The sequence below is a fragment of the Lithobates pipiens genome, unplaced genomic scaffold (genome assembly GCF_037356315.1).
Source record: "Lithobates pipiens isolate NorthernLeopardFrog02 unplaced genomic scaffold, aLitPip1_a1.2 Scaffold_23, whole genome shotgun sequence".
Lineage (NCBI taxonomy): Eukaryota > Metazoa > Chordata > Amphibia > Anura > Ranidae > Lithobates > Lithobates pipiens.
The window spans coordinates 215,384,874-215,403,497 of NW_027507785.1; the positions used below are offsets into that span (position 1 = coordinate 215,384,874).

The 18,624-nt window shown below is 45.7% G+C and overlaps 1 protein-coding gene across 1 annotated transcript in view; it reads left to right on the forward strand.

Annotated features, from left to right (window-relative positions):
- The window catches only part of TDRD5 (tudor domain containing 5), a 521,267-nt gene that overhangs the window by 154,427 nt on the left and 348,216 nt on the right, over window positions 1-18,624 (forward strand). Inside the window, exon 6 of the mRNA XM_077452843.1 lies at window positions 16,588-16,644. Within this exon, the coding sequence (XP_077308969.1) occupies window positions 16,588-16,644 (57 nt within the window). The remainder of the gene's footprint in view (window positions 1-16,587; window positions 16,645-18,624) is intronic.

Sequence of the window (18,624 nt, forward strand, 5' to 3'; positions counted from 1 at the left end):
GCGCAATTGTTAGTTAAAGCGACGCAGTGCCGAATCGCAAAAAGTGGTCTGGTCTTTGACCAGCAAAATGGTCCGGTCTGCAAGTGGTTAAGGGTATCTCTTGCTCCCCCCTCCCCCATTCTTTTCACCAGAACTACTGTCCCCATTGGAAGATTTCCCATCTATTACTTTGCTATGAAATCTTTTGTTTTCTGTGGTAGCGGTAAACAACACAAATGGAGAGGGTGAGTCTCTAACGGGGGCACAGACAGCCAAACATCCAAATAGGCATCCTAATCAGTCTCTACTCTGTCCAAAATGTAAAAAGGAATTTTGCCTTTAGTTAGATTTTAATTTGTCTGTTAATGACCTGCTGTGAATTGGCAGCCTAAAGAAGACTTGAGTCCATCCAGTTTTTAAGTGTTACATGGTAGACCTTAGATCACACGTTAAAACTTAACAAATTTGTCTTTGAAGCATGGGTGCTATTATGCCAACTGTGTCACCCAGAATAATTTCCTACTCTCTCGTACTGCAGAATAATGTGTTTTCTCTGGATGTGATATAACAGAATTACAACCAAGATATTAAAGTGGTATTAAACCCAAAAACAAAAACTTATGTTACAGCTTATTAAGTATTAGATGTGGTGGCTATGCTAATTTCTTTTTTAAGTTTGCTTTTTTTTTAGCTTCCCTTTGTGATCTGGCAAGTCAGTCTGTTGTTTTTCAACATAAGCTCTCCTGCAGTGTATCAGCTAAGAGGGAGGGTTTAGAAAAACGATGCATTGAAAATGACTAATGACCACATTAAAGGATTGGTAAATTGCAGTATATTCCATTTTTGGTTTTAGGTCTAATACCTCTTTATTAATTGACCAAGTCTATATTTTTTCTGGTGTACCACTTTGCTAACCAGTGTCAGTGATCTGTTCTTTACAGCAACTTTAACCACTTAAGGACCTTAATTTTTCCCCCTTAATGCGAAGCTGTACCCAAACAAATTTGACGTCCTTTTTTTTTCCACAAATAGAAAGTGACAATTTTGAAAAAAAATATATTTTTTTTAACTTTTTGCTAGAATGCATATCAAAAAAAAATTTCTTCATCAGTTTAGGCCGATATATATTCTACATATTTTTGGTAAAACAATTTTAATAAACGTATAATTACCTGTTTGCACAAAAGTTAGTGAGTCTACAAACTATGGGATAGATTTAGGTACTTGAATTTTTTTTTAAATTGTTTTAACTAGTAATGACGGTGAAATGCGATTTTTATTATGACTGCGGCATTGCGGCGGACAGATCGGACACTTTTGCCACTATTTTGGGATCATTGGCATTTATAGATCGATCAGTGCTATAAAAATGCACTGATTACTGTGTAAATGTCACTGGCAGGGAAGGGGTTAAACACTAGGGGGCGATCAGGGTGTTAACTGTGTTCCCTCATCATGTTCTAACTGTAGGAGGGATAGGCTCACTGGAACATGACAGAGATCACTGTTCCCGATCACTGGCAGCAGTAGATCCCTGTCATGTTTCTAGGCAGAACAGGAAGCTCGGCGGCTAGCCGCGGATGATGCAGCAAGTGGTTACTAGTTCTTATTTACTTAACCACTTTCAGACCGGACCATTTTGCTGGTAAATGACCAGAGGTCTTTTTACACTTTGGCACTGCGCTGCTTTAACTGGTAATTGCGCGGTCATGCAATGTTGTACCCAAACAAAATTTGCGTCCTTTTCTTCCCACAAATAGAGCTTTCTTTTGATGGTATTTGATTGCCTCTGCGATTTTTATTTTTTGCGATATAAACGTAAAAAGACCGCAAATTTTGAAAAAAAATGATATTTTCTACTTTTTGTTATTAGAAAAATCCAATAAACTCAATTTTAGTCATACATTTAGGCCAAAATGTATTCAGCCACATGTCTTTGGTAAAAAAAAAGTCAATAATTGTATATTTATTGGTTTGCGCAAAAGTTGTCACATCTACAAACTAAGGTACGTTTTCTGGAATTTACGCAGCTTTTAGTTTACGACTGCCTATCTCATTTCTTGAGGTGCTAAAATGGCAGGGCAGTACAAAACCCCCCCAAATGACCCCATTTTGGAAAGTAGACCCCCTAAGGAAATTGATAAGAGGCATGTTGAGCCCATTGAATATTTTATTTTTTTGCCTCAAGCGATTGAATAATGACAAAAAAAAAATTTTTTTTTTTTTTTACACAAAGTTGTCACTAAATGATATATTGCTCACACATGCTATGGGCGTATGTGAAATGACACCCCAAAATAAATTCTGCTGCTTCTCCTGAGTACGGGGATACCACATATGTGGGACTTTTTGGGAGCCTAGCCGCGTACGGGGCCCCGAAAACCAAGCACCGCCTTCAGGCTTTCTAAGGGCGTAAATTTTTGAGTTCACTTCTCACTACCTATTACAGTTTTGAAGGCCATAAAATGCCAAGATGGCACAAAACCCCCACAAATGACCCCATTTTAGAAAGTAGACACCCCAAGCTATTTGCTGAGAGGCATGTTGAGTTCATGGAATATTTTATATTTTGCCACAAGTTGCGGGAAAATTACAAACTTTTTTTTTTTTTTTTTTTTTTTTCACAAAGTTGTCACTAAATGATATATTGCTCACACATGCCATGGGCATATGTGAAATGACACCCCAAAATAAATTCTGCTGCTTCTCCTGAGTACGGAGATACCACATATGTGGGACTTTTTGGGAGCCTAGCCGCGTACGGGGCCCCGAAAACCAAGCACCGCCTTCAGGCTTTCTAAGGGCGTAAATTTTTGAGTTCACTTCTCACTACCTATTACAGTTTTGAAGGCCATAAAATGCCAAGATGGCACAAAACACCCACAAATGACCCCATTTTAGAAAGTAGACACCCCAAGCTATTTGCTGAGAGGCATGTTGAGTCCATGGAATATTTTATATTTTGCCACAAGTTGCGGGAAAATTACAAACTTTTTTTTTTTTTTTTTTTTTTCACAAAGTTGTCACTAAATGATATATTGCTCACGCATGCCATGGGCATATGTGAAATGACACCCCAAAATAAATTCTGCTGCTTCTCCTGAGTACGGGGATACCACATATGTGGGACTTTTTGGGAGCCTAGCCGCGTACGGGGCCCCGAAATCCAAGCACCGCCTTCAGGCTTTCTAAGGGCGTTACAGTTTTGAAGGCCATAAAATGCCAAGATGGCACAAACCCCCCCCAAATGACCCCATTTTGGAAAGTAGACACCCCTAAATTTAGGGGTACACTAGTGAGACTAGGTAATAAATGGCGGGTGCCCTGAAACTATAAAAAAATAACTAACCAACCAGCGTCACCTGTAACAGTTATATGGTGATCACTGGTGAAAGGGTTAACTAGGGGGCAATCAGGGGGCTTTATGCGGTAGTATATGGGGGTCCCTGGCGCTATAAAAAGCTGCGGCGAACCTAAATACCTACCTGCCTAACTAGCGTCACCTGTGACACTAATACAGCGATCAGAAAAACGATCGCTTATTAGGCTGGGTTCACACTGGAGCGATGCGGGAACGCCACGAATGCGCGGCGGGTTCCCGCATCGCATGCCTCCCGGCGGCAGTTCACACTGCCCTATGCGAACTGCTGGGAGTGTCAGTGAAATGTTACTGACACCCCCAGATCAGTTCGCATATCGCAGTGCGATCTGCAAACTCGGATCGCATGGTGTGAACACCCATGCGATCCGATTCTGCTGCGGGCCAAAAAAAGGGTCCCGTGCGAATTTGCGGCGGGTGCGGCGAATGGCTGAACTCGAATCGCACAGAGATCGGATGTGATTTGCACTGCAGTGCGGTGCGAATCACATCCGTTCTCAAACCGCTGCAATGTGAACCCAGCCTTAGTGACACTGGCGACGGGGGGTGATCACGGGGTTAAACCTTTATTGGGGGGGTTAGGGGGGTACCTTAGAACTAAAGGGTGCTAACCCTAACTGCCCTAACAGTTATTAGTCACAAATGACACCCGCCGGGTGATCAGGGGGTTAAACCTTTATTAGGTAATAAATGGCGGGTGCCCTGAAACTATAAAAAAATAACTAACCAACCAGCGTCACCTGTAACAGTTATATGGTGATCACAGGTGAAAGGGTTAACTAGGGGGCAATCAGGGGGCTTTATGCGGTAGTATATGGGGGTCCCTGGCGCTATAAAAAGCTGCGGCGAACCTAAATACCTACCTGCCTAACTAGCGTCATCTGTGACACTAATACGGCGATCAGAAAAATGATCGCTTATTAGGCTGGGTTCACACTGGAGCGATGCGGAAACGCCGCGAATCCGCGGCGGGTTCCCGCATCGCATGCCTCCCGGCGGCAGTTCACACTGCCCTATGCGAACTGCTGGGAGTGTCAGTGAAATGTTACTGACACCCCCAGATCAGTTCGCAGATCGCAGTGCGATCTGCAAACTCGGATCGCATGGTGTGAACACCCATGCGATCCGATTCTGCTGCGGGCCAAAAAAAGGGTCCCGTGCGAATTTGCGGCGGGGGCGGCGGGTGCGGCGAATGGCTGAACTCGAATCGCACAGAGATCGGATGTGATTTGCACTGCAGTGCGGTGCGAATCACATTCGTTCTCATAAACCGCTGCAATGTGAACCCAGCCTTAGTGACACTGGCGACGGGGGGTGATCACGGGGTTAAACCTTTATTGGGGGGGGTTAGGGGGGCACATTATAACTAAAGGGGGCTAACTCTAACTGCCCTAACAGTTATTACAGTCACAAATGACACCAATGCAAAAAAAAATAAAAAATGACATTGGTGTCACTGTGACTGGGGGGCAGGGGTAATTGGGGGGGTGATCGGGGGGTAAAGGGGGGGTGTGAGTGTGCCTGGCATGTTCTACTGTGTGTGTAGAGTGTTGGTGCAACTCACCGATCCGCTCTCCTCCGTGTCGGAACGAAAAATACCGACACGGAGGAGAGAATACATCACTTCCTCTCCTGTGTTTACATTACAGGAGAGGAAGTGATGTCACCGGGGATTTCCATTCGTCGAGAGCGATCGCGAGGGGGTGGCCATGAATGAATGGCCGCCCCCTCATCCCGGATCGCTCTCGAAGGGATGCCGACCGCCGCAGGCACCGGGGGGGGGGCCCGATCGGGCCCCCCACCCGCGGGCAGGCAGGGACTTATATATACGCCCATATGCCTGCCCGTGCCATTCTGCCGACGTATATCGTCGTGCGGCGGTCGGCAAGTGGTTAAATCTCAAATACCTTCTACTACTAACAACAATAGAAGCAGAGCATCTGGAGTGTTAATACCTTCACTTGGTTCCACTCAAGACCCATTCTGTTTGCCTGGAACAAGCTCACTCCAACTTTCAACTTCCTTATGCTGCTTTCCAGCCAAGCAAGAAACTCCCTAGCTTGGTTAATTACCAGTCCAGCTTGGAAATGGCAGTCTTCTCCCATCCTCATGGAAGGTAGGGGATAGCCAATGCTAGCCTCGTAGGCTGGGGAGGAGTGTTTCAGTTTCTCTGTTCAGGTAGCCTGATCACCCAGGGAAGCAACGTTCCACTTCAACATGTTGGCGCTCAGAGCAGAGTTTGTGGCCAGGACCAAGGATCCTCTAGCGCTGGCATTAGATACTTAAGTAATTCCATGGACTCTGTCCAGAATTAAGTGTTTCTAGCGGTGGAACGTTTTTCAACTTAAAAAAACCTGTGTTTAGCCCCAAATGCATTTCCTGAGCCCTTGCAAGCCCTTGTAACTACGCATGTCCTGGCAGTGTGAGCATATCATCCAGCATGTCTTCTGTGTCCCAAAGTGGTGGTTTTTCCCCTGTCCATAGTGCCTGGCTCTGGTATAGCAGCCACAGAGGGAGCTGCGCTCTGGTCTTCCATCTCCACAGATGTCCGAACTGAACAGTGATTTAAGAGACTTGCTTTAATCCACTTTTGTGAGTACAACTCTTATCTTTTTTTTTTTTTTTTTTTGATCTCTACAATAGAGTCTTACTACACTTTACGCCCCTCTTTTCTTTTGTTGTTCACAGCTTTGGGGTTGCCAGCTTGACAGAGGAAGCATTCTAGCTCACCCTACAGTCAGTTTACCACTAACTAAAAGTTGCCCACAGCCTCCTGATGATTCCTTTTACAAACTGTCATTTGTATAGCTATGAATTGTATTTTGCTTCATTGTATTTGTTATGTATATATGAACAGACACACTGTTTCTAGCAAGCTGCTATACAGCACGTTTTTTTTTTTTCCCCCGGTTATTTTATTTTAAAAAAAAATGTTATGTTTTCGCTGCATGATGAGTGGCAGACGATTTTCTTTGTTTTGTTTTTTTGTCATTGGCTCCGTTTGCTGTCAATCACAGCCAATTAGGGGAGAGCAGGGGGTGGCGCTAATGTGTGAATGGACACAACGAGCGAGCCCACACCCACATGCAAGCCACTTGCTATGGGGGCACTCAAAAGGAGGGAGGAACCAGGAGCGGCAGCAGGGGGACTCCCAGAAGAGAAGGGACTGCTCTATGTAAAAGCATTGCAAAGAGAAGGGAATTGGTACATGTTAAACCAACAAAAAATTCCTTTATAGAATCAATTTAACATATCTATGCCTTCCCTTGAGTGAGGATTCTTTCTTGACTGCTCCACAGTCCCTGGAGAACCTGGTACCCAGAGATAATCAAACTTCTAGGAGAAGACTCTTGGCCTCTTCTAGAATGGGCCAGATGTGCTGTCTCAAGGCTCCCTGTACCATCCAACTTCTCAGTTATTGGCATTAAGGGCATGGCTGTTAAAACCCAGGTCTTGAGCTCTAACTTGGTAATTTCCACATTAACAAAAAAAAAGCCAGAAAAGTCACTTAAAGAAAATTCCACTACTGGAGCATGAAATTTTTTCTCCTGATGTAAACACAAGCATTTCAACCCAACATGCTACTTAGTACTTCACATTCTGGCTTCTCTGCAGTTGGGACTTGATCAAAACTTGGCTCGAAGTACTCCTAAATGACAGGTTTTGGCCTTTACCAATGCATTTCAAAAGCCTTTGGCTTCACTTTGATTAAAACCTTTACTCAAGGAGTCTCATAGAGCAGCGCCCTGTTTTTTTCGGGGGGGGGGGGGGGGGGTCTCAATTTTGTTCTCTACCCTACAGAATTCACCCTGTGAACCCATTAGGGAATTTTGTTTGGGTGATCCCTTCAGCAAAGAGGCCTTCTTGGTGGCTATCACATCTGTCAGATGTGTTTCAGAGGGCTGATGGCCCTCTCTTGTTAGGAGTGTTAACTCATTCTTCACAAGGATAAGTGGCCTTGTGTCCAAAACCCACCTTTTTTTTAAGGTTGAATCAGCCTGCCATCTTAAAGAGGAGCTCTGGTCCCTAAACAAATTAAATCAGCTGCTACAAATACTGTAGCTGATGACTTTTAATATAAGAAATCTGTCTAGGGTTACAGGGATGTCCTTACCTGGGCCAATTCTTCCATCGGCTTCAGACGATCTGACCAGAAGTGGGAGCCAATACCTGTCAAAACTATGTACCCCTCAAAAAAGTGCCATATGTAGCAGAGGAGCAGGGTGGATGCAAATGAGCAGTTCTTCCTTTTTTTGCGCTCTGCTTCAAAGCATCCCATGATCTTTACTTCTCTGGACCAAGCTTATTTGAAAGCCAAAGCCTCATTCTAAAAAAATACTTTTTTGATTTTTTTTTTTTTTTTTTTTTTCTTTCGGTTTTATTTTTACATACAGCCTGCTTCCAAGTTCACTATTGCCATTTGGATATGGCTCATTGTCAGATCCTATACTCTGAAGGATATGGTACCTCCATTACCCTGCTCATGGCATCAGATCAGGGCAGGGGGTTTTCTGGGCATTTTGGCATAGTGTTTTTTGCTCAGTTTTGTAGGGCTGCCACCTGGTCGTCTTTTCACACATTCTCAAGTTTCTAACAGGTGAATGTCTAGGCCTCTGCAGATGCAGCTTTCAACCCCATGTAATTTATTGGTAAGATAATATCAGAACTACTCACAAGTCTAGTTTTAAAAGTAAGCATCTATAAATGGCTCAGAAACGTGTAGTCCTCGGTGACAATTGGCTGGGGGATCCACGAGGGACGCGCTCATCCATCAGGCTGTGGGCTGGCTGACGGCCTGAAGAGGGGCACATGCTCCACAAACGTGTCGCCGCTTCTACGTCCTCAGACGCCCGGGAAGTGATGTCATTGCCACACTGCCAGTGCGTTCCACGAACTTGAGAGTGCCGGAATCCACTGACCCTAGCCAGCTCACAGCCTTAGGGATGACAGCATCCCTCGTGGGACCCCCCTGGCCAGTAGTCACTGAGGACTACCAGTTTCTGCCCCATTTTATAGATTGTTACATTTTAACTAACTTGTGAGTAGTTCTGATTTTATATTACCAATAAATTACTATGTACAAACAACTATACTTAGAAGGTGCTGATGTCTTTCCTTGTTGTTTTTTTAATTTATTTTTTTATTTTTTTTATTCAGTTTTTTCGCACATATTTTACAACACAAAACATAGAGGTCAAGAGGCCAACATACACTCTCTCCTCTTGGACGCACAGGGTTAACAATGGAACTAACATAGTCCACCTAACCACATAGTTAAATCAACAAACTCCCCCCTTACCCCCCCCCCCCCCATAAACTCAACCATCAATTGTAGTTAGAGCTCCTTTGTGTCACTTGCCCATCTAAAAACACTTGGCGATAGTTAGTAGAGCGATCATATATTCATGTAGATCAGGTTCTTCAAAATTAATATTAAACAACTACATCAGCCAATTCCTATTGGAGAGAATATGTACAATTTTTAGGCCAGAAATTGGTTGTATTAACTCAGTGGTTGAGGAGTCCCACCATTGTTGTCATACTTTATAGAATTTTTTCTTGCGGCCCCTAGGAATGTAGGTAGCCTTATATAGCGGAATAACTGAGTTCATCAGACCTTTCCGGTATGCTATTGTAGGAGCATTTGCCTTTTTCCAATAGAATAGTCTTCCTACCATAGAACAGCCCTATACTAAGTAAAGTGTGGTGAGCCAAAGAAGGGACGACCTCCTCAACTAAACCTATGAGGCATAATTCTTGGGGTTATAGGGACTGGGATACTGAGAACCTCTGCCAAGCAGGATTTGATCGCGGACTAGAAGCTCTGGATCCGCGAGCAACTCCAGAAAATGTGCTTTTCATTTGCCGGTGAGGCAGAGCACCTCCAGCATTCATCTGTAGCAGAGGAATATATGTGTGCCAACCTAGCTGGAGTATAGTAGATTCTATGCAGATACTTAAAATGTATAAGGCAGTCCCTAGCAGATACCAGGTGCTTAAAGGGGTGGTCCCACATATCCTCCCAGTCTTCTCCTTGGATTTCAGGGACATCCGCTACCAATTTTTTCTTAATCTAGTTATCGCGGGTGGCATTTTTAAAAAAAAGGATTTATACATAGTTGATAGAGGTTTGGGTAGTTCCTGTTCCGCCAATAGATCTTCCAGAGCAGAGGGGAGTACCTCCACCCTCAGAGTGGAGAATTGTGTCTGGAACGCATGCCATAATTGTAAATACCAAAAAAAGTGAGAGTTAGGCAAGTTATGTCTTTCTTTTAGTTGGCCAAATGTTAAGAGTTTGCCCTCTCTTGTAATGTCTCCTAGTACTTTAACCCCCTTACTAGCCCAAACTATGGGATCTGGCAGGGAATAGAAATGAGGTAGTTTGAGGTTCATCCATAATGGGGCAGATGGAGTAATTCCCACATAGCTGGGAGTTATTTGAGTTATGGCTATTTCCCAGGCTTTAACTGTTGCCTTCATGGAATCCATTAAAGGTAGATTCGATTTTGGGCCTCTATAGAGCGCAAGTCTCAAACTCTCATAGGAGCCCAAATGAGCAGCCTCAAGGACTGTGGCCAATTCCCCATCCCCTGCCATCAACCAGCGTCTTGCAAAAACCATCTGTCCAGCTAAGTAGTTCTTCTGCCAATCAGGTAGTGCTAGTCCCCCTTGCTCCCATGGTTCCTGAAGTATCTTTATGGTTATGCAGGGTAGTTTGGGAGACCACAGAAAGGAAATAATAATACTATTCAGTTTGTGGAAAAATTATTTGGGGACCCATACTGGAGAGTGCCTTGGGAAATATAGAATTACTGGCAAGACCTTAATTTTCAGGAGATTTATACGTCCTAATAGAGATGATGGAAGCCTTTTCCAATCCTCTATTTTTTTGTGGGGGGGAGGGGAGAAACTAGTGGCAGAAGGTTTAGTAGCATATAATCACATACATTGGCTGTGACTTTGACCCCCAGGTACATGATAGTGGAGATCCACTGCAGTGGGAGATAGTCCCCATCTACCCTTTGCGCCCTCGGACCCAACGGTAATATTGAAGACTTGGTCCAATTCACCGAAGACCCGAGAAGGAGGCAAACTTGTTGAGTATGCGCAAGGCTGCTTGTAGCGATGTTTTCGGGCATCTGAGTAACAGAAGCAGGTCATCAGCATAGAGAGCGAGGCTGTCCTGTATGGAACCCACCTGAATGGAACCCACTTCCCGAGACTGAAGTAGTGCTCTTGCTATAGGCTCCATCATTAGGGCAAAGAGGAAGGGGGAAAGGGGACAGCCCTGCCTAGTTCCCCTTCCCACCACAAAGAGCCTTCAAGTCAGGAGCCCCAACCGAATTGCCATCCGTGGGCCACTGTTCAATAAAGTGACCCATTGTCGGAAATTAGGTCCAAAACCCATATTCTCCAATACTTTGTGCATATAGCGCCAATTGACCGAGTCAAAAGCTTTTTCAATGTCGATAGATACTATAAATTTTTCTGGCGTTTCTGTAGAATTGAATTGTAAATGGGTGAACAAACCTCTGAAGGTTGGTGTCTGTAGATTTCCCGGGCATAAATCCCATCTGGTCAATGTCCAATAGTGAAGAAATGACCTTGGCCAGACGTGATGCCAACACTTTGGTTAGTATCTTTGAATCAGCATTTAGTAAACAATAGGGCGATAGGACGAACACTCTTTTGGGTCCTTACCTGCTTTCAACAGCAGGTCCATATATGCTTCCATCATTTAACTTGGGAGAGCTTCCTTTTTAAGGCAATGGTCAAAAAGGACACCAAGTCTTAGGGCTAATTGTGGTATAAAATGCTGATAGAAGTCTGCCGGGAAACCATCCGGGCCCGGAGACTTGTGCGGTGGTAAAGCTAGGATCTCTGCCTCTATTTCTAGAGCAGATATGTCAGCATCAAGAAGTGCAACATCTGAGTCTGATAACGTGGGGAGAGAGAGGTCACTTAAAAGCCCATCCCACTCACTAGCATCATATGCTGGTATAGGAGAGTATAGTGTGGTATAATACCGCACAAATTCCTCTAGAATATCAGAAGGGACTGAAAAAATACCTCCACTAGTTTTAATGATAGGAATACTAACTGATGTCATTTGTTCTGCTGCTAAAAGGGCTAGAAGTTTGCAATTTATTTCCCCTTGAGCAAATAACGACTGCGTTCTTTCCAACCTCAGCACGGCCCAGTTCTGAGAAATGTAGAGGAATAAGTCCCCGAGTCTCCAACAGAGCTGAAGAATAATCTGTCAGAGAGTCGGCATGAGCACCCGCACACTCTTTCCTTATTTAACAGAAGTTCCCCCTGTGTATTTTTTTTTTCTTTCCTGGCAGCTTTGATCGCAGAGATGCATTCACCTCTTGTCACCGCTTTAAACGCATCCCAAACTATGGACGGATCAGCCGTATCCACATTGGTTGACCAGTAGGCTGTCATGGAACCTTGTACCTGTGAGGTGACTTGTTCTTCTTGTAACCAATCCCGTGACAGCTTCCAACCTCCCCGCTTCCCCCCTCCCCCCAGTTGGGAGTGCCAGGGTGACCAAAAGTGGGCAGTGTTCTGAAGTTCCCCCAGCCAGGTATTGTTTCTCTAACTTACCTTAGCAGTGAAGGGCTACCAAATGCTAAATCGATTCTGGCAGATGATCTATGTGTGCTAGAAAGATGAGAATAGGACTTAGCACTGGGATGCCTCCAACGCCATAACTCTGTGAAGCCTGACACCGACATCCAGTTACATAAATCCATTGAGGCCGGTCTATTTGTATTGGAGGAATCTAACACAGGATCCAAAATGGCATTAAAATCCCCCAGAAATATGGTAGGTAGGTTAAGGAAAGGGGCTAGCTTCACCATAAGGTCATTGTCATGGTTATGCAATAGTTTGTCTGCTTACCTGTCTCCATGTGTTCGTCTCTAGAGACCAGCCGACCCTCAGCTGACTGCTTTTGTAATCCATCCCTTTGGCATGGCTCCACCCTAGCTCCTATCGGAGAACTCTATATTTACCTGTGCACTGCAGGCCAACCCTGCTGATCAACCTTTGTGTGTTTGGCTTCCTGTTACCTGCCGTGTGCTCTTCTGTTGTTCTGTTACCGACTTTGGCATGTCCCTGACTATCCCTGTTGGCCTGTGATCCTGACCTTTTGGTGTGTCCCTGACTATCCCTGTCTACTTGTGGTCCGACCTTGGCTTTATCCCTCACTATCCCTATCCTCCTGTTGCCTACTGTGGGTGTGAGCTGGGGGAACCTGGGGGTCGCGACCTGGAGCCAATTGCAGCCCAGTCCATCCTCAGCACTAGAGGCTCTGGTGAACACCTGTTGGCTCTTAGACTCCGCGCCCCAGGGAATCTTACGCTCCAACCCCGGTGGGACCAGTCTTGGTGTTCACCAGTCTTGGTGTTCCGGCGGTCCTGCCTTCCTTATCACCTTGACTCCCGTCCGCAGCAGTCAGCCGCAGGGTCCACAACCTTGTGGTGCACTCCTGATCCCCACGGTGTGCATCTGTCACCTGGCCTCAAGGTGACCTGACAGTCATAAAGCACTTGGGGGGGGGGCAAGTATATATTCACTATCAACATTTTCCGGTAGTGTATATCCAGCACCACAGCCACATATCGACCCCCCCCCCCCCCCCCCAGTTAGAACACCTGGTGGATTACGCAAGGGACAGCTTTGCTAATTAAAATGGATGTTCTTCTAGCGTATGTGGAGAACGTAGAGTGGAGTGCTCTTTGAATGCAAGCCTTGCGCAAGGGTAGAATTTTACTTCCCTCCAGGTGGGTCTCCTGCAGGAGGACGACATGCGGCTTAACCTGTTTAAGGTACTGAAAAACAGCTGCTCTTTTAAATTTACTATTTAATCCCCTTACATTCCAGGACACCATCTTAAGGCTGCTATCCATTGGTAATAAACCAAGAAATGAGCAGAATATATGGTCCTGTGGCTTTCCAGCCCCTGGGACAAACTTCCAGAATTAAAGCAGTAACTGGTGTAAAATATCTAGAAAGGTAATCAAGTAACATATTAGATGGTAAACCACCACACCCCCCCAGCTGTTATACCAGAAACTTGCAACCAAAAAATTAAAAACAAAAACATAGCCAAAAAAGGTCCGGTATGCAGCTTGTATCTAAAAAACATAAAAAGCTGAAGAGGTTTATCCAGTGGTGTCGAAAGATCGGCATTGTCAGGTGAAACAACTCTGTTTCTTCATGCAGATCTGTGTCTAGCAGGGATAGCTGTGGAGTCTCTTCATAAAAACAAACTGTAAGGGTTAAGTGTGCATCAAATGCACAAGGAGCACCGACCATGGCTCTGGTACTAGTAGAAAGAGAACAGTAGGATTCTAAAGTTCAGGATGTGGAAGATCCGTGCATCAGATAATCTTAAGTAACAGGAAATCTTTATCTAAAGTTGGTAAGGCCAGTCGTCGGCCTCAGATGGGGTGTCAAAAAACCCAACACTGCCTTTGTGCTGGACCCAGAGTCGGCTGGGGTAGAGCATGCCGTATTTAATGTTTTTTGCTCTCCGCTATTTGCAGATATCATTGAAGGATTTCCTCTTCCTCTGTAGCTCAGCCGAGAAATCTGTGAAGAGGAGGATGGAGACATTGCCGTACGGTAGTGTTGGGTGCTTACGAGCTTCAGCTAAGATCCTGTCTCTGCCTCTGTAGTTGATAAATCAGACTAGGAAGGGTCTGAGGCAATTCCCAGGGATAGCTCTGCCTGTGGGTACCCGATGAGCTCTCTCCACCACATACGTAGGGGTAACAGCTGTAAGACCCAGTAAGCCCTTGAAAAACTCCTCTGCAAATTCCACCGGATGGTCCCCCTCCTCTCTCCCTCAGGCAGGCCAAGGACTCTTATGATGTTCTTGTCAGGGCTGGCTTAGCCCTTCCTTCTCTGGGCTGGCTGCTCAGCTGTCAGCTAATTGCCAGCTCTTATCTCTCTCCACAGTTACCAGCTGTTCCTGATCATGCTCCTCTGACCTGCCTACTTAAAGCTGTCCAGCTCACTTCACCTCTGCCTTCGCCTTGGTCACATCACAAGAAACCATCTCCTGCGGTTCTGTTTAAAGCCTGGCTTGCTGACATCCCTTCTGGCTCCTTATCTTGCTGTTGCTCTACTTGGATCCCTGACTTCTGGCCTGGCTGATTACCCGATCTGGTTATTGAACTCTGGACTGGCTGACTACTTGATCCGGTTACTGGACTCTGGCTATGCTTTGACTACGCTTTCTCTATTTACCTTTTAATTTTTATTCAATAAATAAGTGTGATTTTATTGTACTTCTGTCACGGTCTGATTCATAGTTTCTGACAGTTCTGCCGGAGACGATTTTCAGCATCGTCAGATTTTGTGAACAGAACCTGTACCATGCGCTGTAGCTCAACGACGGATGTGCCGTGTGTGGCGCTAAGATCCTCGGTTGCTGAGATCCTAGCCTCAGACTCTGTCATTCGCCCCCTGATCTTATCCAGGTAGTTCCTTATCAGATTGCATTCTTCAGCAAGATGGTCTATGCGCATTAGCAATGAGGTCCTGCTCTGTTCAATAGCTGCTAGAATCGTGGCTGTACTATCTTGGTTGACTTGGCAGACTTGGGGTAGCTCTTGTTTGAGGGCATCTGCCCCAGAGAAAGACACAGGCAGCGCCTATGGGGGGGCAGGGGACACTCAGATGGAGCTCTTGACCAGGCCCAGGTATTTTTGTCAGGTTAGGCATACGGGCTCGGCTCAGTTGTTTCCCTCCACCTAGTAATGGGGTGAGCAGGGGTCTAGTGATGTGGAGACTGGGTTGCTGGGCCCCCGAATGTGAGAAGTCCCTTGCAGGATAGTAGGCTAGGTGCTAAGAAGATGAAAGCTGTCGCCGGGCCTCTGCAGGCCACTGCTGTTCCCCATGTACACTAACGGCTGGGCAGAATAAGCCCCAGGAGGTCTATGCCCAGAATAGTGGGTTATATCCAGCAGCAGCCCTCCACTCCCCGTCAACCCCACAGGTGAAGTCAGATTAATGAGAGTGTCCGACCAGGGCGTAATAGGGATGGAAGTCCCAGGCAGCTGGGTTGGAAGCAGGAGAGTGTGAGGGATGTTGGGCCTTAGGACTTTCCAGCCCGCAGAGGCAGTCCACCAGGCAGTTCTAGTGATGGTTCAGCAGGGAGATGGAGGCTAGTGGGGTAGCTGAAGGCAGCAGCGACCGTGCCCCGGATCTCCACTCATGCCGGCCGAGGCACTCCCCTGCCAGCCGACGGTGTAGGAAAAGGGGGTGGGCGGCAGGCTTTACTATGTCACGGCCACGACAAGCTATCATGGTGGACCACCGGACCCCGCCAGGCACTCAGAGGGACAGGCCAGATGGTGAGGGAGAGTCCCTTACCTCATCGCTGGGCTTGAAACTGCTCCCTCTTGCTGAATGTAGGCCGGAAAGATGGTGGAGGCTGGGCCTTGTAGGATCGGCGTCTCCGGGGCCGATCAGCGGTGGATTTGGCACAATGCGGGCACAGGCTACAAGAGGGTGTATGGGAGAGCGAGCAGGCAGGCAAATCGGCTCTTTTCAGGTTACTGGATGCACGGATGGCTGAGGATGGGAATTGGGATACCCGGAGCTCTCAGCTCTCGCGTCTTGCTCTTTTCACGTCCAGACATGTCCCCCTTTGCCTGTTGTCTTTAGAGCAGTCTAATTGCTTTACACAAAGCTGCCTGAACTGAGTTGTGCTTGGATCATATATGGACTACCTCTAATGGACTCTGTTCTTATGAGAAATTTATCTCCAATGAACTATGTATTGATGGTTTTATGATTTCATCCACGGTTTGCCCCTAGTTTTTTTTTTATATTGGCCACATGATCAAGTGTCCAAGTTGTGCCGCTTTTTCCCCTTTTTAAAATCCTGGACAGGCAGCTGCATTAATTTGTAATAGATTTAATATGCTTGTATACAGTTGTCTCCTGAGGCCCTCTAACTACAGATTGATGGCCTTTTACAAATGAGCACTCACTGTGCAAGCTGGCAGTGCTGAGGAGGATGTGGCTAGAAGCAGACCATGGTTGTTTTGCTGGAGCATTTAAACAGCTGCGGTGTGGGGCTTTAGTTTAGGTCCGCTTTGGAGGGTGTATTTGTGTGTTTTGTTAAATGTCAACAGTTTAAAATTTGAGCTGAAAAATGTAACCAGACATAATATAACATTGCTCTGAAATTTTCATTCATTTAACAGATTGTTCACAAATATCCAGGAGGACTATCCATTTCAAAACTTCCAGTTTTGTACAAGGTACTGTATTTTGCTGTGTGTGTTTTTTTTTTTTTTCTTACACATTTTTGAGAAGCTGTTTACAGAGTTTATTGGGTCTTTTAAATACAATGGTCCACGTTCCCTGTCACTTTTAAAAGTTTGCTTGGGCCATGCTGGCCCTAATAAACCATTTCCTTCCACGAAGTGATGTGGCAGCTCTTAGCATGGTATCCTACTGTAGAATTATCAACTACATAGAGTATGCATTGCCACGTTCCTGCAGCATTACAGGCAGCTTCCTGTCTGCTGGAACAAAATCAAGCTAGACTTGAGTGTTTCTCAACTATTCAGAGGAAGCCTTGTATTTTTATGAATTGAATACGATTATTCCTCTGATTGGCTGTCAGGTCACCTTGAGGCTAGGTGACAGATGCACACTGTTGAGATCAGGAGTGCACTGCAAAGAAGTGGACCCGATGACTGACTGCTGCGAATGGGAGTCAAGGTGGTAAGGAAGGCAGGGCCGCTGGAACACCAAGATGGATCCCACCGGGTTTAGAGAGTAAGATTCCGTAGGGCACAGAGTCTAAGAGCCAGCAGGTGTTCACCAGAGTCTCTAGTGATGAGGAATGGACTGGGCTGCAACTGGCTTCAGGTCGCGACCCCCAGGTTCCCCCAGCTTACGCCCACAGTAGGCAACAGGAGGATAGGAATAGTAAGAGAATAAGCCAAGGTTTGGGCCACAAGCAGACAAGTACAACAAAGTTCACGCCAAAGTTTCAGGGTCACAGGCAAACAGGGGTAGTCGGGGACATGCCAAAAGGTCAGGGTCACTAGCAGACAAGAATAATAGAGAACACGCCAAGGTCGGTAACGGAAACATATGTAGAGCACACGGCAGCCAGGAAACAGGGAGCCAAACGCAAAGGTTGATCATCAGGGTTGGCCTGCAGTGCACAGGTTAATATAGAGTTCTCTGATAGGAGCTAGGGTGGAGCCATGCCAGAAGATGGATTACAAAAGCAGTCAGGTGAGGGTCGGCTGGTCTCTAGAGATGAACACATGGAGACAGGTAAGCTGACAGACAAACTCTATTGCATAACCATTACATTGGCCAAGGTGGGAGAATGACGTTATGATTGCCACTTCCGTGTGGGGAAGTTGCTATACTGCTGTGGAACACAAGACTGCATACTGTATGTATTTGATTCTGCTTACAGTATGATACAAAGCTTACAGCGCCCGCATTGCTTAGTAAAAGAAGTGGTTCCTTTGGACCAACTTGACCCAGACAAGCTATTCAAAGTGACAGGAAACCTAGGCTTAGGCTTTGTTAGTTTTCCATCTAACGTGAGGTTAAAAATAATTTTATTACTATCAGTATTTTTTTTAGTGCCCTGGGAGGATAGACCATTTTTAATGCCTTGTTAAAAACCAATGTTTTTTTTTCTTATTAATACATCACGGGACACAGAGGAATTCATATTAATGACTCCTTTGGTTATGCTGCCACCTTCAGATGTTTAGACACAGGGTAAAAAAAAAGATAGACATTCCTATCAAAGCATAACCCTTCCCAGCTCTGCTATGCCTCAGTTTTCAGTTTGGGTCCTTTAGGTGATGGATGTGTCTTCCTGTGGCTCTTAAAAGATCTCTCTCTCTTAGGCTTTGGTTCCCATAAATTTTGGCCTGTTTCTTAAACCTCTGGTGGGGAAGAGTTTGTCTTTGTCTGGATCGGTTGCTGTGACCAGAAAGTCAGGAGGGACTGTAACCGAACCCAACATGCCAGAGCAGGGTCGGCCTGTGTTGGCTGCTGGTTGGCACTAAGTGCTGCAGACAGTAATCCCCGGATTACAGTTTATTCTAGGACCTAGCTTGTAGGGTGCTATACAGGTCAAGCCGCACATCATGAAGCAGACCCATCTGCATGAGTGAGATGAATAGCATCTCAGCTCGGGCTCCAGCCAGGCAACGCCCCAAAGAGTTTTGCTCTGCCCCATGGTGCTTAATCATGGGAAT